General features: G+C 48.3%; 1 protein-coding gene across 8 annotated transcripts in view; it reads left to right on the top strand.

The window, feature by feature from the left end:
- The window catches only part of OGDH (oxoglutarate dehydrogenase), a 136,166-nt gene that overhangs the window by 56,671 nt on the left and 52,784 nt on the right, over nucleotides 1-26,711 (top strand). For 6 of the 8 annotated variants that reach the window (XM_073325334.1, XM_073325332.1, XM_073325340.1 and 3 more), the window contains 3 exons: nucleotides 9,474-9,518; nucleotides 15,565-15,680; nucleotides 18,625-18,779. In XM_073325334.1, the coding sequence (XP_073181435.1) occupies nucleotides 9,474-9,518; nucleotides 15,565-15,680; nucleotides 18,625-18,779 (316 nt within the window). The remainder of the gene's footprint in view (nucleotides 1-9,473; nucleotides 9,519-15,564; nucleotides 15,681-18,624; nucleotides 18,780-26,711) is intronic. The other 2 variants (XM_073325336.1, XM_073325335.1) reach the window with 1 other exon arrangement.

The following is a 26,711-nucleotide window of genomic DNA, read 5'->3' on the forward strand; positions in this document are numbered from 1 at the left end:
ACACACAGAGATCATGAAACAATACCTCCTCCCACCCCACTGTCCTGCTGGTAATAGCTTATCTAAAGTGATCATCAAGTTGGGCCATTTCCAGCACAAATCCAGGTTTGTGTGTATGGGGGTGGGGGGTGAGAAAACCTGGATTTGTGCTGGAAATGGCCCACCTTGATGATCATGCACATTGTAGGGAGAGTGGTCACTTTGGATGAGCTATTACCAGCAGGATAGTGAGTTTGTGTGTGTGGTTTTTGGAGGGGGGTGAGAGAACCTGGATTTGTGCTGGAAATGGCCATCTTGATTATCATGCACATTGTGTAGAGAGTTGTCACTTTGGATGGGCTATTACCAGCAGGAGAGTGAGTTTGTGTGTGGGGGGGGTGGAGGGTGAGAGAACCTGGATTTGTGCTGGAAATGGCCCAACTTGATGATCACTTTAGATAAGCTATTACCAGCAGGACAGTGGGGTGGGAGGAGGTATTGTTTCATGATCTCTGTGTGTATATAAAGTCTGCTGCAGTTTCCACGGTATGCATCCGATGAAGTGAGCTGTAGCTCACGAAAGCTCATGCTCGAATAAATTGGTTAGTCTCTAAGGTGCCACAAGTACTCCTTTTCCTTTTGCGAATACAGACTAACACGGCTGTTACTCTGAAATCTGTCACCAGGAAGAGGGGTCTTAAGTTTCCTTAGTAATGATCACACTCTCTAAATTTGTATCTGGTGAAACATTAGCTTCACCAGACTAGCTGCAACGCACCAGTTCGTCTACTCCTTCTAGTTATCCTAGTGGACGTGTATTGTGCCATGTGGTAGATCTAGGAGCCATGTTCTCTCTCGTCTCCTATCAACATTTGTTAATTTCACATTGCAGTTGTAAGGGGACTGACTAGTCCAATGCTGCAAACAATTGCATTTCTGTGGAAATATAAAGTGATAGGAGGAGACAGGTTTCATGGAGATGGGTGTTCATGCTTCCTTTCCTTAGCATCCCTTGCTACTGGAATCCTCAAAGAGCATTGCTGTTTTCTCATCAGCAGGCTGCTGCTGCTTCTAGGGGCCATGATGGTAGCCCTCAGCAGGTTGGAGAAGACAGGCGCTTTGTTGGTATTCTCCACGCAAGAATAGTGCAGTCAAAAAGAATTCTCTCTTGAAATACCCACAGTCATATATCATGGTGCTAATTCTGTGACAATGTTGTTGCATTCCTTAGTTCCTTGGCTTGCTGTGGGACTTTAAAACAAGTTGAATGCACAGTTTCAATTTTGACCAATAATTATCTGCTAGTGATCATGACAAGGAAGCTTTGGAATGCCTTCCCATATTAAGTAGAGAGGTTGAAAATACAGTGCTTTTGGTTGGAAGATGCATGTATGTTGCACAGATGACTGTGTATTGTTCAGTACTTGAAATTCTATCCCAAAGGTGCTGAAATTCCAGTACCTCGCAACAGTTTCTAATTTTGATCTCTGTAGTATGCTGCTGTTCTTCTAGTCTAGATTATGGTGGCTGATCTCTGTCAACTTGCTGGTACTTTCCAAGGGTTTATAAACCTGATTCTGTAAGCTCTCCCAAGCGGCATGCTTCTAACGTAGACTAGAGCAAGTGTAATGACCACTAACCCTGACATGGGTGAAACACCTGATCAGAATATATTGTGCATGTAAATGTATTTGATGATGTCTTGTCCAGCTACCAGTACAGGAAAAGGAACATCCTGCTGGAATCTATTCCGAAGTGTGCGAGGGGAAATAATTACAAAAATCAACTTGTTTAGCTTGGCTGAAGCATATAGGGTTATTGAAGCAGTAGTTGCATTGTGGCTATGAAGGGCAGGTAATCCTGTCTACGATCATTCATTGTTCCTAGAGCTCTTGACAGTTGGGTCCGATTTTGTATTAAGATTTATCGTTCACCATTCCTTCCCTTGTGGTGCAGTGCAACTTTAAAACAAAGTCTTAGCTGGTGCTGATTCTGTCAGGGAGCAATAATGAGGAACTTGCTTTCAGACACCCAGATTCACCAAATAAGGGGAAACCTTCCGCAATCTCAGCACAATGTCCAGAAAATGCGTATCTAAATAGAGTTGTCTGGGTCTCTGCCACAAAGACCAGTGAACTCTGGGTGAAGCTAGTTCTGTGGCTGGAATCCTTCACGTTGATGGCTTAGCCTGTCAGTTCCCAAGAGTCCAGATCAAGGAAAGAAAAGGAACGTTTAATCTGATGTCTGCTAACTGCATCACTGGAAACACCTGATGAGCATTTAAAATCATTTGATGGCTCTCATTCTAGTTCTTTGCCCATGTTTGTGGAAGCAGAAGGGGTAAAGGTGGTTTTGAGCCACATCTTGTGTTCCCTGGATTTTGAGATTGTGTGGCACCCTGCACAGCCCCTCATGTAAATTAAAGCAGCCTCGTGCTTCTTTAATTTTAAGCTCTACTTCCTGTAACTCCTGGAAAACAAAGAAAAGTCATAGTGAGTGCGTTATGGCCATGACTCCAATGCACCCCCTACAGCTGGGGGATGGCTGAGAGAAGGGGCAGTGTAGACCCTGACACCAGTCTGAACACCAGCTGTGGGGGCCTCTGTGCTCAGTATTCTCATGAGGCTCTTTCTGCCCTCTGAGGCCACTTTTATGCTGCCAAAGTGGCCTAAAGGGGCATTAGTGTAGGCGAGAATCGGGCCCCATATCACAGCACTAAAAGGAAGAAACTTCTTGAGAACTAAATTAAATTTAACGCTGAGCGGAGTACTGTTCTAATCTGGAAAATGCCTTGTTTAAAGGTATAGTAGGTCTGTGCTTCACAGATTCAATATTCATTTTTAGATGCAAAACTGTTTGTTTTTTGTTGGGATTCTGCTCTTATTCTCAGCTCGTCGGCTTTGCGGCACTGACAGAAAACACATTTTAACTTGTTTAGTAACATTGTATTGATGTATGAGCTAGAATAGAGCTGGAGCCGAGCAGGCTGAAATCCTTTAAGGGACAAATTGAGGGCCAGCGCAAAACGTACCTGTATGCACCAGTTTAAGACCTATCCTGAGACTTTAAGTGGTGTGTAGGCTATCCGCTGATTCTAGACCCTGACTAGACTTGGGAATGTATTAACATGTTTTCTAAACATACCGCTCAAAATCACCAGTTACTTTTGAAATCTTGATCTTAACATCTTTTCCCCCAATCTTTACTAAGATCAGTGTAAAAAGCTACATAGGATTTTCAAGATTAGCAGGGTTACTATTTACAGCATTTTCCCCATCCTGTTGAGGAAACAATTTCAGCAGTACATCTGAGCATCCGGTTAAACACAGGTTGTTCTGCTCTGGCACAGTCCTCACCAGGATCGAAGTGTTTGCTTCATTAAATAAAAAGAATTTAAAACTGGATGTCTTCCCCAAATGGACATTGCAAGATCTAAAAGCAGGAGCAGTGGACAGTGGAAAGGCTGTAGGAACATCTGGTGGGTCAACAAACATAAGAGAAAAGTAAACACTAGCACAGATGTCTGCTGAAGAGTTCCTGCATTCTGTCAAAGTCTGTGTCAAGTAAAATCCTAACATTGTTAAAGAACAAGATAGGAAGCCAGTAAGAATGTTGTAGAACTTTTGTCTTTTGAGTGTCTCAGCTTTCCCTGCTGCAGTTAAAACTCATTGTGGAGGAATCTAATCTGTCAGGAAGTTCTAAATGAAATTAGCTGGCTTAGCTGTGAGCAGATGTGCATCGGCTAAGACTCCAAAGGAAGAAATAGTCTTAGTAGCAAGTATAGTCTAGTTATGCTGAGGGAACAGACTTTCAGAAGACCGCTTTGCCCCCAGCAGCTAAACTGGAGTGTGTTTGAAAAGCTGGTTGCTTCATTTAGGAGCCAAAGGCCTTATCTAAACACACAAGATGTACTGCTTTAACTATGCCAATATAGTTAAGTAGTTAAAACACAATACGCACAAATATACAACCATGCTAGGGATTTTACTTGTATAACTAGATCAGTTTAAAAAAAATGCATCCCAGCCCAACCTAGTTTATACCAGTACAAAATCTGTGAGTAGGCCAGACCTAAATGAGCATCTGGCCCCAGGTGCTTAACCTGGCAAGAATTTGAGTTCAGCTCTCTTTAGAAGAGATTAAGTGGTGAAGAGCAGCCCAGGGAGACTTGTGAAGGACTTAGCGCCGCAGGGGAGGAAACTAAATCTACAAAGCAGATGTCTAGGATTCCTTTCTACAGAGAGACTTTGACACTAGCTCTAAGCAGAAGGCTGTGGGGTGGTTGGGGAAATATACTGTGCATTACTTGGTGTGTGGGCCAAATACTGTATTGAAATCAAAGCCCCTTGTGGCTGTTCAGGCAGTGCAAGGCAGCTGGGAATGGGCTGCAGCTGACCTGCAGAAATTTCCTCTGGTGTAGGGGGGCTCCCTGCTGGCTCAGATGTGCTTGATCTGAGCCCTGTCTGCACCTGGCACCTGGCCCACCACCAGTGCAGTGAGGAGGGAAGGAGCATGCCGGAGCTCACCACGTTGGTGCCCTCACTGGGGCAGACTGTGGGTTCCATTTAGGACCCTACACCAGTGGTGCAACTTCGAGCTGCTTATTGGCAGTTCCAGGTGGCGGTGGTGCTGGAGGGTCTGGGAGCTGTAACTGGTTACCTGCTGCTCCCTCCATCCTCTGGTGCTGATGGCGTCGGGGAGACTCTGGCATAGCGTTTCTCTGTAGTGCCTTTTCCTTTGGAAGGGCAGTGTGGATTGTCTGACCCTGCCAGGAAGTCATAATGCTGAATACATGGTACTTATCACACCAGCATCAGTGTGAAGTTACAAATAGGAGCAAGAGAAGAGTCGGAATGAACATTGCAACAGCTTTGGTGGGGCAGTTCCATCTCATTTATTGAGATGAATCATAGAAATGTAGAGCCAGAAGGGACCTCAAGAAGTCATCTAGTCCATCCCCAGCACTGAGGCAGGATTAGACCATCCCATCTACACCATGAATTTTGTTTAATTCTGATTATCTGAAAGCTCACCCCGGAATGAACGTCTCAAAGAGCTGGGCTATGCAAGGTTCTTGGACTGATTTAATCTTTGGCTAGGGGTGTGATTTGTTTTACCAAAATAGGTAAATCATTGCAGACTTCAGAGAAGCAGGCCTGATTCCCAGTGGAGGGCCTTCTGCAGCAGATGTGTTAATAGGAAAACAAAACTCTGCAATACTAGCTTGTCAATGAGAGTGCCCATAGGAAAATATCGGTGACAATGCCATAGGGAGGTACAGTCGAGGACACACCCAGGACATCTATTTGTACTGCAAGTGCTGACCTGACCTTCTCTGGAGCAGCTGGAATCCCATTAGAGAGATTAGAGTTCAAGAGGAGACAGATATGACTTATATGCAGTACTGCAAATAGCAGTACTGCCTTTCACAGCAAGACTGAGTCAAACCCAGCTGCAAAATCCCACATCATTGGTAGGCAAGTGTTGCTGGGATTTCCTTTTTTTAAATTTTAACAATCTCCAGAGCCAGAAAGTGGGTCTAGATTGATGAGAATTATGTTCTGATATGGCACCATAGCCAATCTAGTTCAGATCTTTGCCATCCTAAAAGCCATATGTGGCTGCTGAGTTCAGTCTGAAACCAGTGGGTTTGCAAGAGGTGCAAATTAACACATAGCTCTGGCCTATTGGATCAGATTGTGAAAAGGCAAGCTAAAAAGCTGTTGTGCAGTCAATGTTTTTAAAGCTTAAAAAAAAAAAAGTGGTGACTGACAAAAACATACAACTGATCTGCCAGCTATGCAGCTTGGCTTACTCTCTGTTCCCTAAATTAGCCCCACCCCTTGGGGCTGCCACTGCCCTAGCAAGTAAACAAAGTTGTAGTGGTTGGACTTCATAAGAAACAGGACAAAACCAGATGTTTTCCAGATGCCAAAGAGCACAGTCAGAAAGCAGTAATTTCCCCTTCTTCAGACTTCTCTGCTATAAACAGAGGAGAGGTACTAAAAACAGAATAATTCACAAAGTTATTGTTTTGAAAACTGAGACTCTGATTGGATGGATGTTGGCGCATGATATAATCTAGCGACAAGTAAAGAGGTTGCCTTGCTCTGTTGTTCCAGGACATCCACAGCTGCGTAGTCAAGAGCCAGGCTGGCATCTTGCCACGAGCCCCAGGAGTGTAGAGATGTAGAACTGTGGGGATTACAGGACCCAGAGTGCATTATACCACTTTGATTGGAGCAGTCCAGTCTCATTACACAGCTGGACCTTTAATCTCTAGAATAAAATTGAGGGCAACACCAGAGCACCGTGGGCCATGTCTGGCTATGTAACTGTTGGCTGCGTACTGGCCACCTCTGTTTTTACTGAGGTATCCCTCGCTGCTCCTCCTCTCTTCTAGGAGTGAGAATCTGAGCGCCTCATTCTGAGCTCGTTTACAGCGGTGTGAATCACTGAAGTGGGTCGGGGAGAGGAGAATAGGGGTCTGTGTGTCTCTTGGTTTAATGCCTCTTGTGGGGAGGGATAGCTCAGTGGTTTGAGCATTGGCCTGCTAAATCCAGGGTTGTGAGTTCAATCCTTGAGGGGGCCATTTAGGCAAAAATTGGGGATTGGTCCTGCTTTGAGCAGGGGGTTGGACTAGATGATCTCCTGCAGTCCCTTCCAATCTTGATATGCTATGATTCTGCACTCATTTTTGGGATGGGTGGAGGAATAGCTCAGTGGTTTGAGCATTGGCCTGCTAAACCCAGGGTTGTCATTTCAATCCTTGAGGGGGCCATTTAGGAATCTGGGGCAAAAATTGGCGATTGGTCCTACTTTGAACAGGGGGTTAGACTAGATGACCTCCTGAGATCCCTTCCAACCCTGATATTCTATGATTCTATGAATGCCTTTCCCTATGTATGCCTTATTCATCTAAATCCCAATTTCAGCACTGGTACCCCCATGGCCTTAGGCAAAGACACCTATGCCTCTATTTCCTAGTCTAGAGGTATATACTTGCCTAGCATTCAGGACTGCTGGGACGTATATACTTTTGGTAAAGTGCTTTGACTGTGGGGAAATGCTATACTAGTGTCAGGCGATCATGTACTGTTACTCTTGCCACTGGGGGGCAGTTAGCAGACCTCTCTACCAGTGCTGTTCACTGGCTAGTAGCTCAGGGACCATTAGAGGGAGGAGGAACACCTAGGCCTTCTCTTACAACTTGATCTTTGCATACTTAGAGTCAGCAGCAAGACAAATACAGATATTCTGGCTACTGGCCTGGGATCTGCAGTAGCCTGTTTATCACATATGAAGCTAATTTCTAAGCAAATCATGCTCAGTTTTGTATTAAAATGGTTTCCTGACACTTGGGCTGCAGTTAACAAGCAGAATGGTTAGTTGCTCAATGATTTTATTTGTCCTAGTGACACAACCTGCTTTCAACGTCCATGGAGTGAAATACATGGAGATCAGCTTTAGTACAAGTTCTGTAGCTAATAGTTTAGGTACAAGATACTGTTGGGTGTATGCTGTACTTAAGAGGGGAGTAGCACAGAGCCAGTTTCCGAAACTTGATCTCTTGCTTTTCAAATGGCTTTTATTTAGCAATTTGCTATTATCTCTGCTCCTTCGGAAACTCCTTTTGACTTAAACAATGTGACCCCTTTCATGCCGAGAAATGTGTAAGAGTATTGAAGCTTGTGTGAGAAGAAGGTTGAGGTTGGGATCTCCAGAAAGACTTAAGCACCCAGTTTCTCTGGAATGTTAGTGGGGTGTGAGTGCTGAACTTCCTTATTTTCCTTTGAAAATTCCAGCCTAACTCCCTGCTGCCAGTAATGGATCTGATGGACAGTGATACAAAGAGAGCCATGTTAGCTGTTAAAACCCAAGGTGTGCCTTGAGTCTTCGCAGCAGATTCCACCCTATGCTAGATGCTGGGGGAGCGGAGGGAACATATTGAAATCAAGGTACAGCAAGTGGTGCTTTCCTGTTCAAAATCTAGCCCCAAGAAGCTCAACAAGCAGGTGATTTCCCAAACCCAGACTGATCTTCTGTGTTGCTTATGTGATCACTGGGCAGCGTACAAGATTATTTGTAACCAGAGGCTCCCAAACATGAAAATCTCATTCACAAGCCAGTGAGTTTCAGTAGCACATTGGTCAGATCCAGTCCTGCCTAGATCTTGAATATGGAAGTGCACTGCTTCCTTTCTCACCAAGACTGCTGTGAACTTGGCCTTCACAGTTCACACTGGGGGTTTATGCTCCACATTCTCTGCTGCAGAGGTGCCCAGAGTGTAATCTGCTAAGAGCTGGCTGCTCATCTGTTGCTGGCTCTCCTCCTTTCTGGCTGCTAAAATGTCATTAAGACAGCTGAAAACACACTGCATACTTCACTGTTCTCCATGTAAACAATTGCCTAGGGCCGTTGTGGAGCAGCCAAAGGGAGGAGAGGGTCTCAGATGTGGTCCATGCTATGAAAATGGTTGAGCCCCCCATCTTTCTAACCCACAAATGGAGCTTTGGCACTACTAACCAGCTGTAGCCCATCCTGCGCAGGAGTCCAGCGTGTTGACTGCCTGTGTCCCCAGCATGTCCGACTCCATCCAGCATGCTCACAGCCAGTGTCAGAAATGACAAAGCATTTTGCATGCGTGGCTCTCCATTAAATGAGCAAGCCATTAATAACATTTAGACACCGGGCAGACTTGAGTCAGTGCAAAGACTGTGATCAGAACGACATCCCCATAAGGACAGGTGTGCATCCCTGCGTCTGTCAGTGTGCAGAGAACCTGTTCTCCTCTCTGTGCCTTGCACTGATGTTGCAGAGGCAGCTGCACTGCAGCTCTACATCCAGTTTCCTTGTAGCTGAATGCTGTCAGCAAATCCATCGTTGCTCTTTAGGGGTGACCTTGAAAATCATATCTCCCACCAGCAGCAATTGATCAGAGGAGTTGAGGCATTCAAAACACTGGCATTTGCAGAACAATTCCCAGCTTGATAAACTAGCTGTGAAGAAAGGACAGGGTCCCTTGTTCAGCGTCTGGAACTCTGTGTATGATACCTCCCCGTAAGGCTTTATGCTGCTACAACGGCTTTTGACAGATAGTTGGTTTCCAGAACTTTGTCAGACTCCTGGCTGCTGTTACATGCCAGTGTGCTGTAATCTTCTCATGTGCATGTTTCGTTTAGGGGAACAATAAGAGGAGATCTCAAACCATGCAGCTCAATTGCTCCCCGGTGTCAGTGACATCCCTCACTCTCACCTGCACCCTCTTTGCGGCTGGCTTTCTGAAGGATTTCATCATGGATCTCTTCCCCAGTATAATGCATAGTCATCCCCCATACTAAACCTTCTCTCCTATGGTGGTTTTGACCATATTTGAATAATTTTTTTTTAACTTGTGCTTTCCATGACTTCTCTTCACAGTTCTGGTTTTACTAACTTTGACTGCATCTCTCTGTCTTCTCCCTTCTGCATCCCACCTTTCCCTCCCCTCCCAGATCTTGCAGTGTTCAAGGAGCGGCTGAGATTGCTAACAGTAGGAGGTATGCAAATAATGAGCCTTTAACCCTTCTGGAGTTCAGGACTCTCTTTGAATAGGTTATTCTGGGCATGTGCAGAGCGGGTAAAGTTACAAAACCCTCCCATGTTTCATCAACAGTGTCAAATGTTTTGTATCATTTTTTAATGTCTCTCTCTGAATAACAGTGCCTGAGCTAAATGCTTGGTTAGTGATGCTGCCAACACGCATAGATTTATTTTAATCCTGAGTTTTTCAGGTGCTTTCCATATTGTCCACTTGCTTGCCCGACTTGCCAGAAATCCCATTTCGTTGTGCTCAGTCATTCTCTGGCATCCTGATGTCTTCTAGAGCCTACAACCTGTTTTGAACTGGCATAATAGTTGGGTAGCTTTCAATGCACCTACCTTTCTTTGACCAGATGACATTCATATTACTAGGTCCACTTTGCTTTCATCTGAATCGTTATTGTGCATGGAGGCCAATTTGCCCTGTTGGGCACCTAAAGTCAGGCCCTTCTCTGTTTCAGCCTCTAAACAGTTAGTCTGTCAGAGGTGCTGAGCATCTGTGTTGCCATTGACTTCCATATGCTCAGCACATTTGAAAAATCAAGCACCTAAAGAAACGGCCTAACTTCCAGGCATCCAAGCTGTGGAATTTTGGGCCAGTGTTTTAAAGAGGTGATCTCTGTGTTAGAATAAAATGACCCCTGTATGGCGAATAAATAGAAAAGTTAGGGAGAGCCCGACCACACTGTACTGCCATTGGACCACGTCTGTGTGCTTCTTCATAGTCCTGTTCTACAGGTTACATGCGGTGACATGGAGAAGTATGGGGGTGGGTAGCAAGGGAATTTGTCCCAGCTGTGTGGACTGGAAGCAGCCCACAATCAGATGTGCCCTCTTACAGACTGATTATATTCCTTTTTCCTGCTGTCACTAGATCGTTGAATCTCACCCTCCTGACTTGCGTCTGACCTAGATCTAAATTGCCTGTGTGCGAACTCTGCCCCTAATCCACACCCTCTCACACCCAGTTGTATGAATAGATCTCTGGGTTTCTATAAATACCAACATTAATCAAAAAGCTGGAGTGTAGCAAGTGAGCAGAGAAACAAAGGTCTGAAAACAACACTGAACGTTGATCCTAGTGTTCACGTAGCCACCATAAAATTAAAATTCAAAGCAAAAAGTCAAGGGAAGCTCAGAAACCTGAATCTGTAACTGCAGTCCCATTGTTCCCAGGTGCCCTCAAGCTTAGCATATCCCTTCTAGAGAGGAGGATGAAGGAGTGGGTGAGCCACCACCTTGCAAAGAGCAGGAGGAGGCAACCAGCCTGCACGCACCTAGCAGCTGTTGGGGAAACCTAAAGGAATGCTCCTCTATCTCCTGGGTCTGTAGTTCATCCTCCTCTCTTCCTAGTGTCCTGTTGGGTTCTGGGATGTGGGCGGGGGCAAGCCTGCCCACAGCTAAAGGCCTCTCTCCCAACCTATGGGGAGCCTCCCTTGCCAGTGTGGCAGGCAGGCTTGGAGGGCCCCAGCCTAGTACCAAACAGTTTCGAAATGGCAGGTGGCTTTTCAGAAAACTCATTGGCATTAAGCACCCGCTTCCTTCTTGAGGCCAAATTTCTGCCGAAAGGCAGCATGGCCATGGCTGAGTTATCCGTTCAGGGCAGTGTATCACTTCCCTGCTGCCTGTGCTTTTTTAGCACTGCTGCTGGAGTAGAACTGAAATCCTATGTCCATCTTAATCCTCACTGCCTTTTAGGGCTTGACTACATGGGGAAACTGTTCCCGAATAAGGTAAGGTGTGAATTTAAAGCACTATAGGTATTGCGGAATAAGTGTCCACTGTGGGAGCTATTCTGATCAATTTCCTCATGTAGATTTCCCATTACACATCCTTACTCCTGTTGGGGGAACTGCCCTTAATCTAGTCACTGACTCAGCGTCCCTGAGGCTCTCAGCATTTTCTTTGGCATCAGAAAACCCCCAGCCTAGGACTGTTTAGGTGGCTGCCTGCTAGTCATGGAGAAGGAGTAAGGCACTCTGTGCAATGTAGTCCCATCTCCTATCCAGTGACCTTGCTGCATCTCACACAGAGGCTGTTTTGGCTTCTCCCCGGTGTGTGTAATTTATATATAAACAACAAATATATAAATAAGCTTCACTTAAATTGAGTTTAATTGCTCAGCACAGCCAAAAGCAAAGGCTGAGTTGAGCAATTGCTGGGCAAGCAATAAGTGATAGAGGAGGTAAAGAGACCAACTCTTTTTATGCTTATGGAGCCAGATTCTGCCCTTTACTCCCTTTGAAGGCAGTGGGCTCAATTATACCCCAGAGCAAGGGTGGGCAAACTCTTTGGCCCAAGGGCCACATCTGGGTGGGGAAATTGTATGCAGGGCCATGAATGTAGGGCTGGGGCAGGGAGTTGGGGTGTGGGAGGGGGGTGCGGTGTGCAGGAAGGGGCTCAGGGCAAGGGGTTGGAGTGCGGCAGGGGGCTTGGGGCAGGGGGTTGGGTGCAGGAGGGGTGTAGCGGGGGCTCAAGGCAGGGGGTTAGGGGAGTCAGGGCAGGGGGTTGGGTGCGGGCTCCAGCCTGGCACCGCTTACCTCGAGTGGCTCTGGGGTGGCAGTGATGTGCAGCAGGACTAAGGCAGTCTCCCTGCCTGCCCTGGCTCTGCGCCACTCCCGGAAGTGGCCAGTATGTCTGGCAGTGGCTCCTGGGAGTGGGCGGGGGTGGCAGGTGGCTTTGCTGCACGCTGCCCTCACCTGCGGGTACCACCCCCAGAGCTCCCATTGGCCAGGAATGGGGAACCGCAGCCAATGGGAGCTGCGGGGGGTGGTGCCTGCAAGTGAGGGTAGCACATGGAGCTCTCTGCCCCTCTCCTTCCCCCTTGGGGGGGTGAGGGGCCGGGGGGCCACAGGGACGTTGTGCTGGCCGCTTCCAGGAGCGGTAATCCCATGGGCCTGATCGAAAGCCTGGATGGGCCAGATCTGGCTGTAGTTTGCCCTCCTCTGCCCCAGAGGTATAAAATCCTATTGTGGAGAGGAGGCAGCACAAACCACCTGCCACTGCAGTTCAGCTGGAGGCCCCAGATCTAGCTGGCTTGGCCTGGACAGGGCAAGAGCATCTTGGAGAAACACTGAATGCAGCGCACATGCCAGCAGCAGGACTCTGGAACTCCTCCAGCTGCTCCTTCACCCCCACAGAGAGTGACTGCCACTTTGCTCATCACTTGCCCACGCCCAGGGTGACTCACCTGTGGTGCAATAGCGCAGGGATACGCCCACTGAAGTAACTCAGCACCGCTGTGATTTGAGCATTAGAAAAGCCAAGACGACAGACCAGGAAGTTGCCATGGACAGGTCCCTGCCCCATGGAGACTCCACTCTAGCCCATAGGATGTATAGTCATCTAATTGAGGCTTTAACTGCAGTCTTAAATTTGTGTTACTAAAGTTGCACCCTCCCCGCAAGGCAGAAAATTCTGAACAGCACCCATATTGTGGCCTCATGTAGCACAGCACGTACAGTGTGGGGAACGTAGGGACTGCGTAATACTGAGTTGAAACTTTAGAGGGCCTAGACTGTAGACCCAGAGGAGGTCACACACATTCAAAGACAGGAGTGTTGATATGAGCTGCAATGACTTTTCTGTGTCATTCAGGCTTCGGCCACTTCATGGAAAGTGTATACTGCCATGTGGCCCCTAACCCTTCCTGTGGAAGGCACTAGTCACTCTGTAAATGTGTATTTAACCACCCAGTAACAATCTTACTCCGTGATCTTACCCATCCCTTTGGTGTCATCCTGCCAACCTGTGTGTGGCAGGTTTCCAGAGTTGTCACTGTTATGACACATGGCTACTCATCCCCATACAAGTGCAGAGGAGCTGCAGTGACTGCACAGATGCAAGTGGGACGGCCTGAGCCCTGGGCTGGGTTAAACCCTATATCAAAGCTAAGCAGATTTTTCAGCAGCAAAAGAGAACAAATCCTGTTTGTTTGCTTTTACTAGTTCACCACACTTCTAGTTAATAGGTAAGTGTGGCCTAATGGTTAAAGAGGGGACTGGGGGGGGTCAGGATTCCAGGGTCCTGTTCCCAGCTCTGCCACTGACTTGCTAGGTTATGAAAGGAAAGTCCTTTTCAGTGCCTCAGTTTCTCTGTCTCAAGCATTTTGACCTACCTCACAGAGGTTGAGGTTTCATGTTTCACTCATTTTGAGTTCCACTGAGGTGCTATAGGGCAGGATAGTAACTATTGAACATCAACAGGAAGGCTATTTTTGTGGATTTAAAAATACCCCCTTCACAACTTGAAACTTCCTGTCCAGAGTTCCAGCTTAGTTCTGTGGCCCATTTATGCCCTTTAAAAAAGGGCGTGACAGTATAAAAGCTAATGGGCACATGTCTGTAATTAGCTATGCTAATTATCTGCCTGTTTTACTAGTTCCCTCAAATGATGTTAAACAACCTTCAAATACATTCATGCCAATACATCATCCATGATTAAATTGCTCCATCAGTGCTCACTTTTAAATCCATGTACACAGAGGTCCTTCCACTTTCAAAAGTGGGCACTGAAAGGTGCTCTGATAGAGGGAGCCCTAAAAGGCCATTAACATAGAGTGACCTTGTCTAGATTTGACTTGGCAGCTGAGAATGGAGACAAACCACTGCATGGACACAGGATGGCTCCTATCAGTGGACTCCAGTTACCGCAGGCAGGTCAGGGACTCTGTCTCTGCCCAGAGGAGTTATTGCTAGTCCAAAAATATGGAATGAAAATAGAATTTCTTAGCAGATCTCTCTCTGCTTTGAAACCAGGTACAAGGAGCAGGGTTGAGTTGCATGTAAATAAGGGTGTGTGTACTAGCCAAACAGTCCCACCTATCTGCCTGCTTCTAAAAGGAGATGATCTTCTGCTCAGAGAGACCATTGTAATGGTGTTTAAATTTTAATCATGTGGGCCAGCGTATAGCTTTGGTAATGTCTGGGGGAGGTTGGTGGGGAAGAAACTGTGTGGCACAATTAGCCTGTTGGTAGAGGAGGAATGGCACATATAGGGCCATATCGGTAACATCTCTGGTTATCACTGGCGTACAGGTTAATCATTAAGGGATTGCCTCTGGTAATAGGATGTTGCATAGGCATTGCTGCCCTGTTCTGAGCCCCTCACCTCTCCCTTCCCAGTTCTTTGCTTTGAGCCTTGTATTTGAGTCCCGTGTAGATTTCCTTACAGACCATTAATTTATTTTAAGCTGAAACTTCCCATTTACTATGCTGAAGGCTTCAGCATCGCCCCCTCAGATACACCACACCCACCACATTTTGGTAAGAACCTGCCCACCACAGGGGAAAACAGAGCTCCAAGGGTGGCCAAGTTTAAACCCATAGGCCTGAACAGGCTAACTGGGCCATCTCTTGGGAAGAGTAGCAAAATCCGCCTGCCTGCCTGCAAAGAGGGCTTTGCTCAAAGCACGTGGGTCCCATTTATTGTAAAACACTTCTCTCCCCTGCATGAGCTATTCAGAAGAGTCCACTGCAGAATCCTGAAACTGATGCAGCTTTCTTTATCTTGCTTTCCTTCCTTATTTTTTATTGTTTTGGGTCGGTCCATTTAACCTTTTTGTTTTCTGCTTCAACTTTGTTTAATTCCAAACGTGGTGAAATCTGTTTGCTCAATGACTCTGGCCAATCCTCTTTGTTTTTTCTTCTCTCACCTATATTATATTCCTGAAATGTATTTTGTGTATGTGGGACTCCAATCCTTCTCAATTCAACGCTCAATTTAATTACCAATTTATATGCATATATATTGCTTTGTTTTGTTTGTATCCTGGTGTTGCCTGCGTGCCTTTTGTAATAACCTTTTTGTTCTGTGCTCGCGTGTCTAATTACTGCTTGGTTATTTATTTACACAAACCTCCTTCATGCTTATTTTTTGTTTTTGTGCTGCTTTTTTGTCATCCTCCCCACAACCCTGGTTCCTGTGTGACTATCCGTGTCCAAAACATGCCCCCCCCCCCTCTCTCTCCTGCTTTGGCTTGTCCTACCCATGAAAATCCTGCAGGGTTTTATGGACTGGATGAATCGGATCTCGACAAGGTCTTCCACTTGCCCACGACCACTTTCATTGGAGGCAATGAGTCGGCTCTTCCACTCCGCGAGATCATCCGCCGCCTGGAGGTAAGACAAGTGCAGGGGAATTGCACAGCTTTCAGAAAACTACGCTGTTCCATTTGGTTCCGAATTCAGGATCTTTATTGGGAGACTTAATAATAAAACTCTGAATGCCACTTCCCCCTGCCTCACCAGAGATTAGGATTCTTTGTTCTCCTTTCCTTTATTACTCATATTCAGCACTTAACATGGCACTCTTCATCCATGGATCTCTGAGGTCTTCAAAGCAATAGGAAGCTCTGTTGTTCCCATTTTACAGCTGGAGAAAGAGGCCATGAGAGATTGCGATATGCCCGAGATCACACAGTTCTTACTACCAATCCAGAGACCAGTATTGCCAACCCCAAGTGTTCAGATTTCATAAGTGGGATCCCTCCCCAAGAATCATGAGATCTTAATAAAAATACTCCCAAATTTATCATTTGCCTTTTGGATTTTGAGCCTTTAGGATCACATTTTCTAGTCACACACTGCGATCATGAGGGAATAGAAACTTGTTTTTCACTTATGAAAGGTGAGATTCTCCCATCATCACAAGACTCCAGGAGCTGGGAATTCAAGAAAAAACCTAGATCTCATACGGCTCATAAATATTATGAGAGTTAGTAACACTGAGAGCCTGACCCACTGCAGACATCCCCAAAACATTACTGAAAGCAGGAGAATGTCACTCCCAGCTCTGCTCTCCAAGATAACAGTGGATGGAGGAAGCGCCTGGGACCTGTAACTCAGGGCTTGGCAGGGAGAAAGCTTACTGTCCCATGATGGACATTTGTAGTACTCCTCTCTTCCAGCAGCCATGTTATGTATCTGGAAGGCTCCGTGCCTCAGTCTGGGATTGCAGCAAATCTTTCCAACCCATAGTTGTGCTCTCATGCCAGGAGTTGGATTTCGGGAACTGGTGCTACATGGCAGTGGGGTGCTGTCATAAGTAACTTGTGCACCCTTCTGCCTCATCCAAGGAGCCACTATAGGGAGAATGAGAGCCAGATGCTTGTTAGGATGGTGGGTGCTAAACCCACTGGATGTCTGCGGATGGAGGAGTGAAGTGATTGCCAAAGTCAGCCTGCTGTTATGGGGTGGGCAGGCACAAGGAGGGAGAGCTGGGCACCGTCCCTCGAACAGATTCACTAAGGAGTTGAGATGGGGGGGAAGAGAAGCCCTGGCACAAGCAGATGCCTTCTTCTGTCAGTGGTTGGAGCATGTACCCTTGGCCTGCCCCTCTTGCAGGAGTAGGGAGGGAGCAGGTGCTGCAGATCCTGCTTCCAATGAAGGAAGTAGGGCAAGGAGCCAGTTACTCGGGTACCGTCACTTCTTTGTGCACCTAGTCACAACAGGCGCGACGATCCAACTTCCCAGCCCAGCTTTGTTCATTCACGCTATGAAGCTCCCTTCCCCCTGGGAGCCACTGGGTTTCATGCTTCACCCCGGTCCATAGAAGGACCGTGATCACCTTCTATGCCTTGATGGTGGCAGCCACACTGTAACACCTTATATACTTCAAGGGGTTGTGCAAACCCCAGATGATAAATATTGCACATGCTACGTTACCTTGATTATGAAAGGAGGAGCTGTGCATGGTAACCGTTCTGTCCCGAGGGCCGTGTTCTGGAGCTGTTGCTCTCAGAACCAGTCAGTGTTCAGAAAGCGGTGTGTAATCTGTGGCTCACAATCTCAAATACAGTACATTTTCTCAGTAAGATGCATCTAGTCCAGGGGTGGGCAAACTTTTTGGCCCGAGGGCCACATCGGGGTTGCGAAACGGTATGGAGGGCCGGGTAGGGAAGGCTGCGCCTCCGCAAACAGCCTGGCCCCCTCCCACTTCCCACCCCCTGACTGCCCCCCTCAGAACCTCCCACCCATGCAACCCCCCTTCTCCTTGTCCCCTAACCACCCCTCAGGACCCCACCCCCTATCTAAGCCCCCCGCTCCTTGTCCCCTGACTGCCCCGACCCCTATCCACACCCTTGTCCCCTGACTGACCCCACCCCCTATCCAACCCTCCCTGTCTCCTGACCGCCCCCTGTCCCCTGACTGCCCCCCGGGACCTCCTCCCCCTGCCCCCCTACCATGCTGCTCAGAGCGGCAGGACAGGCTTGTTGGAAAGCCTGGGAGGTGAGCGGGCGCAAGCTGCGCTTCTCGCGCTGTGGTGTGGCTACGGGAGAGGGGGGACAACAGGGGAGGGGCCGGGGGTGAGCCTCCCCAGCCGGGAGCTCAAGGGCCGGGCAGGACAGTCCCATGGGCCGTAGTTTGCCCACCTCTGATCTTGTCTGAAACCATCAGCACAGCTTAAAAAAAAATAGGCCAAGCCATCGTCTCTTCATACCATCAACATCAAATCCTGAGTGATAGGTTCTATGTGCTAACATTAAGGACCAGATTTCCAAGAAAGCTGAATGCATTGGGTCCTGAGCAATCGTGACAATCTGGCTCCATATATCTTGTGCCTCAGCATGCTCTTCTCTGGTTGTCAGGCAAGTTCTTGTTCCAGGTAACTCCCTAATATGCACTGTGCTATTGACAATGCATCGCCCACACAACCCCATTGGGGCTATGCCTGTACCTTCTGCAGAATTCCTCTATTCTGTAAGTATGGATTAACCAGCTCCCTGGAGCCACTCTATGGCTGATACAACCTCAGCATCTTAGTGCAATGCTGGGGAATAGCTTGGGAGAGGAGTCAGCAGTCTGTATCAAGGCTGGATTTCACAAAACACTGGCAGGTCTCTTCGCTTTCTGATGTGCCAGCATGCCCTGGTGTTAGGGGGATTCAGAAGGCCATTCTAGTACTGCTTGGGCCTTCTGTGCCATTTGCAGGGCTCCTTGAATTCTGAACGAGAAGCCCATGCCACATGCGGTGACAGGCATTTATTACATTTTATACCCTGCAGGGCAAAAGTGCCTTAAATCTCCTGCTTTACCTTATGTTCCTCTTTCCTGTGTTAAATAGATGGCTTACTGCCAGCACGTTGGCGTGGAGTTCATGTTTATCAATGACCTGGAGCAATGTCAGTGGATACGGCAGAAATTTGAGACTCCAGGTATCATGCAGTTCACCACTGATGAGAAACGCACCCTACTGGCAAGGCTGGTGCGCTCAACAAGGTATTCTGCCTATCTTTGGTGTCCTCCTGGTGCCGTCTGGATGGGGTGGTTCAGTGATGTCTCACGGAGTTCTTAGTGCCACTGATTTGCCTGTGGTACTTGTCCGGTCCCGTCACCTATGTAACTGAAACTCTCACCCTTTTTAATGTATTTATCTCACAATACCCTGTTATACAGATGGGGCAGTTAAGGCACAGACAGGCTACAGGACTTACCCAAGTCTGTAGCAGAGTAGGGACTTGAATTCAGGGTTCCTGAGTCCCAGCCTAGAGCCCTAACCACGGGCCATCCTGCCTCTGGAGGTCCTTTGTGAGGCCTGTCAGTCAAGTGACTCCACTTGTGATCACCCAAAAATTGTGGCTTTAAACTATTTATAGGATCGATCTCTCTCTCTCTCTCTCTCTCTCTCTCTCTCTCACGCTCACACAGAAATCACATAGATTTGCCTCTGGACAGTTATTTAAATATCATATTAGCAGGTGTAATCCAAATGTTAACACGTCTTTTCTGTGTGTTACACATATAAGCATGGTGAATGCCTTGGAGTAGGAGAGGGTAGCTGGGACTTTATCTTAATGTCCGCAGAAATGCAGTTCTTCTTCGAGTGCTTGCTCATATCAATTACTGTTAGGTGTGTGCACATGCCGAGTGCACGGCTGCCGGAAACTTTTCCCTTGCAACTACCCATCGGGCCAGCTGTGGACCCCCTGAAGTGGCGCAAGTATGGCACTCTATATACGACCCTGCTGGCCCGACCCCCCTTCAGTTCCAACAACCGTCACTTGCGGTAAGAAGGAACAGTGGTCTCTTGCTTGCAAGTGTCCCACTAATCCCTAGCTCTTCTGCTAATCTCTGTATATAGTTACCCCTTGTTAGTTAATAGTTCTTAGTTAGTTAATTGTAGTCACGCTACTTAGCGGGTTGTGGCGGCTCCCCCTCCAACACGTGTCCCGGAGGGCCTCCGGGCATGCTGTCTCAGGGCTTCAAATCCTGTAGTTCCTGCACTAAGCCTATACCCACGGGTGACCCCCACGACTCCTGCCTCCAATGTCTGGGGAGAAGCCCATCAGTTGGACAAGTGCAAGATCTGCAAGACTTTCAGGCCTCGCACCAGGAAGGAGAGGAACATACGCCTAAAGCAACTCCTCATGGAGTTAGCCCTCCGTCCGCAGCAGGACCCGGCCCCGAGCGCCTTGGTGCGGAGTGCTTCTCATTCTGCGGTGCTGAGAAAGGACTCGGCACACCAACCCAGGAGCTGCCAGTCCCCCAGGCCCCAGAAGCCCTCTCCCCAGCACTGCTCTCAATCCCCAGCTGCCTGCAAGAAACAGGCCAAAGGGAAATCTCCCCAGCGGGTTGCTACGGCTACTGCACCCCCAGAAGGGGATGGTGCCAGGGACGGGCCTATGGCCGACAGACCCTCGGGCCATGCGCAGCCATCACAGACCCCTGTCTCTCCAGGAAGTCCTACTCTCCTGTACTCACCGCGGTTGCATGTGGGGGAAGTTATGATGCCTTCCACCCCAAACACCTTCAGAGCCGCTAGGGGGCTCATCGAGATGATGGCACCTAAGTCTCCCACTATAAGGACTAAGCCTCCACTCCCTTGGAGCATGGCACCATCTAGAGGCAAGCCTGCCATGTTGTGTCTGTCTGCCCCCTGACCTGGATCTCCCCGCCACTCTGAGTCCCGGCACTCCTCTGACTAGTGGCACTGGTCTGGCAGCCTTGATCCTCGGAGCCACTCCCATTCGAGGTGGTCATCAGCAGATAAGTCGTGGTCCTGCTTGAGGTCCAGATCCCGTTCTGTGAGCTTGCAGCACTGTGCTCCGCACTGGCCTCAGCCTGCATGCTGTTCACCTTCCAGGTGTCGCTCCCCGACGCGGCACGACTCCCACTCGAGAGCCATGTCACGGCACCTCTCCCCACTTCGGCACCGTCCTTGATCGCTGCACCGTTCTTCATCACGGCATCGTTCCCCACCTCAGCGCAGCTATATGTGATGGCATGCTCTACTTCGCTGCACCATTCCACACCCTGCCATCATTCCCCACAGCGGCACCATCCTGCATCGTGGCACCGATTGACATCGCAGCCCCGCTCCACTTCACAGCACGCATCCTGCCCATCGTAGGAGGATGTTTCTCCGGTGCAGTCCCGCACCGCTGCCCCTTGGCTGTCCCGCTCAAGGTCGCCCTTCCTCCACTGAGGCAAGGCATCGGGGGCATCTGAGGCGCCCAGATCAGGGCTGCGCAGCCTAAGGCCGGATGCTTCAGCGCCCCAATGGCAGCCTCAGTGGCCATTCTGGACCCCATCAGATCCAGGGCACCCCTCTTGGTATTCCACCGCCTCCCCGTTCGGGATCTCGCCTCCCTGAGGCAACTCTCAGCCGCCCACCCCAGGACCCTCCACAAAACCCAGACCCAGCACCACCTTTGCCAGTAGAGGCTACATCCAGTGCCTGTGAGGACCTGGTCCCTAAAGATCAAGAGGCTACCACGGAACCGGTCCTACTGCTGGCTTCCTCCTCATCGTCCCCTGATAAGGTGGTGGCAGGCACCTCCACCTTTGGGCCGCCACCCACGGATCACAGGGCCCTGCAGAAACTCCTCTGACGGATAGCCCTGAATATGAATCTTCAGGTGGAGGAAGTGGTCGAACAGGAGGACCCAATGGTGGACATCCTGGCACCAGAGGGCCTCTCTAGGGTAGCCTTATCCATTATAAAAACTATTCAATCCAATGCCAAAACCATTTGGCAAACATCTGCCTCCATCCCCACTACGGCCAAGGGGGCTGAACATAAATACTTTGTTCCCACTAAGGAATATGAGTATCTCTTCACCCATCCTCCCCCATGCTCTCTCGTGGTGGAAGCGGTGAATGAAAAAGAGAGGCAAGGTCAGCAGGCCCCCGCAAGGGAAGCTAAATGGCTTGATTTGTTTGGAAGGAAAATTTATTCCACGGGGGGTCTCTCTCTCAGGATTACAAACCAACTCGCATCCCTGAGTAGATACAACTATAACTCATGGTCCTCAATCCTGAAATTTAAGGAGCTCCTCCCCTCTGAGTCACAAGCGGAGTTGGGGGCCGTTGCTGAAGAGGGTAAAGCTGTCGCCCGGACTTCCCTCCAAGGCTCCCTCGATGCCGCGGACTCTGCGGCAAGTACTCTGGTGTCCGGGCTTGCAATGAGGAGCAATGCTTGGCTCCAGTCCTCTGGTCTTCCCCTGGAGGTCCAGCAGACCCTATAGGACCTTCCCTTTGATGGCCAGGGCCTATTTGCTGAGCAAACAAATTCCAGACTGCATAGCCTAAAGGACTACCAGAGCACAATAAAGTCAGAGAATCATAGAATATCAGGGTTGGAAGGGACCTCAGGACGTCATCTAGTCCAACCCCCTGCTCAAAGCAGGACCAATCCCCAATTTTTGCCCCAGATCCTTAAATGGCCTCCTCAAGGATTAAGCTCACAACCCTCAGTTTAGCAGGCCAATGCTCAAACCACTGAGCTATCCCTCCTCCCTCGGCATGCACACTCCGGTGACCCAAAGGAAGCCCTTTAAACTGCAGGCCACCCAGCAGTGGTCTTTTTCCCCTAGGCCCAGACAGGACTTCTCTCGTAAGAGAAGTAGATACAATTGACGCATACCGTTGCGTCCTCCATCTGGGCAGGGCCAAGGGCAATCCAAACCCCCTTTGGACCCTGAGTGCCCCTTTTGAACATGTGCACGAGGACAGAATACCAGTCCACAACCCGGTTGCCTCCCCTCCTTTCCTGAACCATCTATCCCGCTTCTACCTTGCATGGTCCCTTATTACGTCAGACCGGTTGGGTGCTCCGCACTGTAGAAGTGGGATATTCTATCCAATTCTGCTCTTTCCCACCCTTCCATCCCCCTTGCCCGTCCCTCTTCAGGGACCCCTCTCACGAGCAACTTCTTGTCCAGGAGGTCCAGGCTCTCCTCGCCCTAGGAGCGGTGGAGAAGGTCCCTCAGAAACTCAAAGGCAAGGGTTTCTACTCCCAATAATTCCTCGTCCCAAAAGTGAAGGGAAGTCTCCAGCCCATTCTGGACTGCGGGAACTCAACAAGTTCATAGTCAGCTTGAAGTTCCGCATGTTCTCCCTAAGCACAATCATCCCTTCCCTAGACCCGGGAGACTGGTACTTCGCCCTCAACATGAAGGATGTTTATTTCCATCTATCTATCACCCCGGCTCACAGATGGTTCCTCCACTTCATGGTGAACAAGGTGCATTACCAGTTCACAGCCCTCCTGTTCGGGCTTTGCACAGCGCCTCGCGTCTTCACCAAGTGCATGGCAGTTGTAAAGAACTCAATAATAGTGGGGAATTTCAATTATCCCCGTATTGACTGGGTACATGTCACCTTAGGATGAAATGCAGAGACAAATTTCTCAATACTTTAAATGACTGCTTCTTGGAGCAGCTGGTACAGGAACCCACAAGGGGAGAGGGCAGTCCTCAATTTAGTCCTGAGTGGAGTGCAGGATCTGGTCCAAGAGGTAACTATAACAGGACCACTTGGAAATAGTGACCATAAAGTAATGTTCCTGTGGTGGGAAGAACACCTCAACAGCCCAACACTGTGGCATTTGGTTTCAGAAAGGGGAACTATGCAAAAATGAGGAGGTTAGTTAAACAGAAATTAAAAGGTAGAGTGACTAGAATGAAATCCCAACAAGCTGCATGGACACTTTTCAAAGACACCATAATAGAGGCCCAAGTTAAATGTATACCCCCAAATTAAAAAACACAGTAAAAGAACTAAAAAAGAGCCACCATGGCTTAACAACCATGTAAAAGAAGCAGTGAGAGATAAAAAGGCATCTTTTTAAAAAGTGGAAGTCAGCTCCTAGTGAGGTAAATGGAAAGGAGCATAAACACTGCCAAATTAAGTGTAAAAATGTAATAAGAAAAGCCAAAAAGGAGTTTGAAGAACAGCTAGCCAAAAACTCAAAAGGTAATAAAATGCTTTTTAAGTACATCAGAAGCAGGAAGCCTGCTAAACAACCAGTGGGGCCCCTGGACGATCAAGATACAAAAGGAGCACTTAAAGACTATTAAGTCATCGCAGAGAAACTAAATGAATTCTTTGCTTCAGTCTTCACGTCTGAGGATGTTAGGGAGATTCCCAAACCTGAGCCGTCCTTTGTAGGTGACAAATCTGAGGAATTGTCACAGATTGAAGTGTCACTAGAGGAGGTTTTGGAATTAATTGATAAACTTAACAGTAACAAGTCACCGGGACCAGATGGCATTCACCCAAGAGTTCTGAAAGAACTCAAATATGAAATTGCGGAACAATTAACTGTGGTTTGTAACCTGTCCTTTTAAATCAGCTTCTGTACCCAGTGACTGGAAGATAGCTAATGTAACACCAGTATTTAAAAAGAGCTCTAGAGGTGATCCCGGCAATTACAGATCGGTAAGTCTAATGTCAGTACCAGGCACATTAGTTGAAACAATAGTTAAGAATAAAATAGTCAGACACAGAAGAACACAAATTGTTGCGCAAAAGTCAACATGGTTTCTGTAAAGGGAAATTGTCTTACTAATCTATTAGAGTTCTTTGAGGGGGGTCAACAACCGTGTGGACAAGGGGGATCCAGTGGATGTAGTGTACGTAGATTTCCAGAAAGCCTTTGACAAGGTCCCTCACCAAAGGCTCTTACATAAATTTAAGTTCTTCTTCGAGTGCTTGCTCATATCTATTCCAATTAGGTGTGTGTGTGCACTGCATGCATGGCCGTCGGAGAATTTTTACCCTAGTAACACCCGGTGGGTCAGCTGTGGAGCCGCCTGGAGTGGCACCTTCATGGCGCTCAATAGATACCCCAGCCGACCCAGCGCCCCCTTAGTTCCTTCTTACCACCCATGATGGTCATTGGAACTGTGGAGTCCTGCTTCGTTGCTCTCCACTCTCCCTAGTGTATAGTTAATAGTTATAGTTGGTTTACTTATTGTTAGTGCGGTTAGGGGGCGGTGGTTTCCCCTCCTCCCCGGTTCTTCTCTCGGGCTCATGCCCAAGGCTCCGGGATTCAGGCCCTGGGGTTCCTGCTCTAAGCCCATGCCAACGGGCAACCCCCATGACTCTTGCCTGAAGTGTCTGGGGGGGTCTCATCAAGCAGAGAAGTACAGGATCTGCAAAGGGTTTCGTCCCCGGATTAAGAAGAAGTGGGACTTTCATTTAAAACAGCTCCTAGTGGAGGCCGCTCTTAGCCCTCAACCCCCTGCGGCGCACCAAGATCTGGCACCAAGCGCCTCGGTGCACAGCACCCCGGCGGCAGCAGTAGGAGTGGCACCACAGTTGGAATAAATTATGTCAAGGAATTATGACGTGATTGGAATAACAGAGACTTGGTGGGATAGCTCACATGACTGGAGTACTATCATGGATGGTTATAAACTGTTCAGGAAGGACAGGCAGGGCAGAAAAGGTGGGGGAGTAGCACTGTATGTAAGGGAGCAGTATGACTGCTCAGAGCTCCGCTACGATACTGCAGAAAAACCTGAGTGTCTCTGGATTAAGTTTAGAAGTGTGAGCAACAGGAGTGATGTAGTGGTGGGAGTCTGCTATAGACCACCGGACCAGGGGGATGAGGTGGATGAGGCTTTCTTCTGGCAGCTTGTGGAAGCTACTAGATCGCATGCCCTGGTTCTCATGGGTGACTTTAATTTTCCTGATATCTGCTGGGAGAGCAATACAGCGGTGCATAGACAATCCAGGAAGTTTTTGGAAAGCATAGGGGACAATTTCCTGGTGCAAGTGCTAGAGGAGCCAACTAGGGGGGGAGCTTTTCTTGACCTGCTGCTCACAAACTGGGAAGAATTAGTAGAGGAAGCAAAAGTGGATGGGAATCTGGGAGGCAGTGACCATGAGTTGGTTGAGTTCAGGATCCTGACACAGGGAAGAAAGGTAAGCAGCAGAATACGGACCCTGGACTTCAGGAAAGCAGATTTGGACTCCCTCAGGGAACGGATGGGTAGGATCCCCTGGGGGACTAACATGAAGGGGAAAGGAGTCCAGGAGAGCTGGCTGTATTTCAAGGAATCCCTGTTGAGGTTACAGGGACAAACCATCCCGATGTGTCGAAAGAATAGTAAATATGGCAGACGACCAGCTTGGCTTAACGGTGAAATCCTAGCGGATCTTAAGCATAAAAAAGAAGCTTACAAGAAGTGGAAGGTTGGACATATGACCAGGGAGGAGTATAAAAATATTGCTCGGGCATGTAGGAATGAAATTAGGAGGGCCAAATCGCACCTGGAGCTGCAGCTAGCGAGAGATGTTAAGAGTAACAAGAAGGGTTTCTTCAGGTATGTTGCCAACAAGAAGAAAGCCAAGGAAAGTGTGGGCCCCTTAATGAATGAGGGAGGCAACCTAGTGACGGAGAATGTGGAAAAAGCTAATGTACTCAATGCTTTTTTTGCCTCCGTCTTCACGAACAAGGTCAGCTCCCAGACTGCTGCACTGGGCATCACAACATGGGGAATAGATGGCCAGCCCTCTGTGGAGAAAGAGGTGTTTAGGGACTATTTAGAAAAGCTGGACGTGCACAGTTGCATCCAAGAGTGCTAAAGGAACTGGCGGCTGTGATTGCAGAGCCATTGGCCATTATCTTTGAAAACTCGTGGTGAACGGGGGAAGTCCCGGATGACTGGAAAAAGGCTAATGTAGTGCCAATCTTTAAAAAAGGGAAGAAGGAGGATCCTGGGAACTACAGGCCCGATATTTCCTAATCCCCGAGGCAAAGGGTGGGCTTTGGCCCATTCTGGACCTGAGCGGACTCAACAAGTTCATGGTAAAGTTGAAGTCCCACATGGTCTCCTTGGGCGCTATTATACCTTCCCTGGATCCTGGAGACTGTTACGCCGCCCTCAACATGAAGGACGTGCATTTCCACATAGCAATTCA

The sequence above is a fragment of the Lepidochelys kempii genome, chromosome 26, assembly GCF_965140265.1.
Source record: "Lepidochelys kempii isolate rLepKem1 chromosome 26, rLepKem1.hap2, whole genome shotgun sequence".
In the NCBI taxonomy this organism is placed as follows: Eukaryota; Metazoa; Chordata; order Testudines; family Cheloniidae; genus Lepidochelys; species Lepidochelys kempii.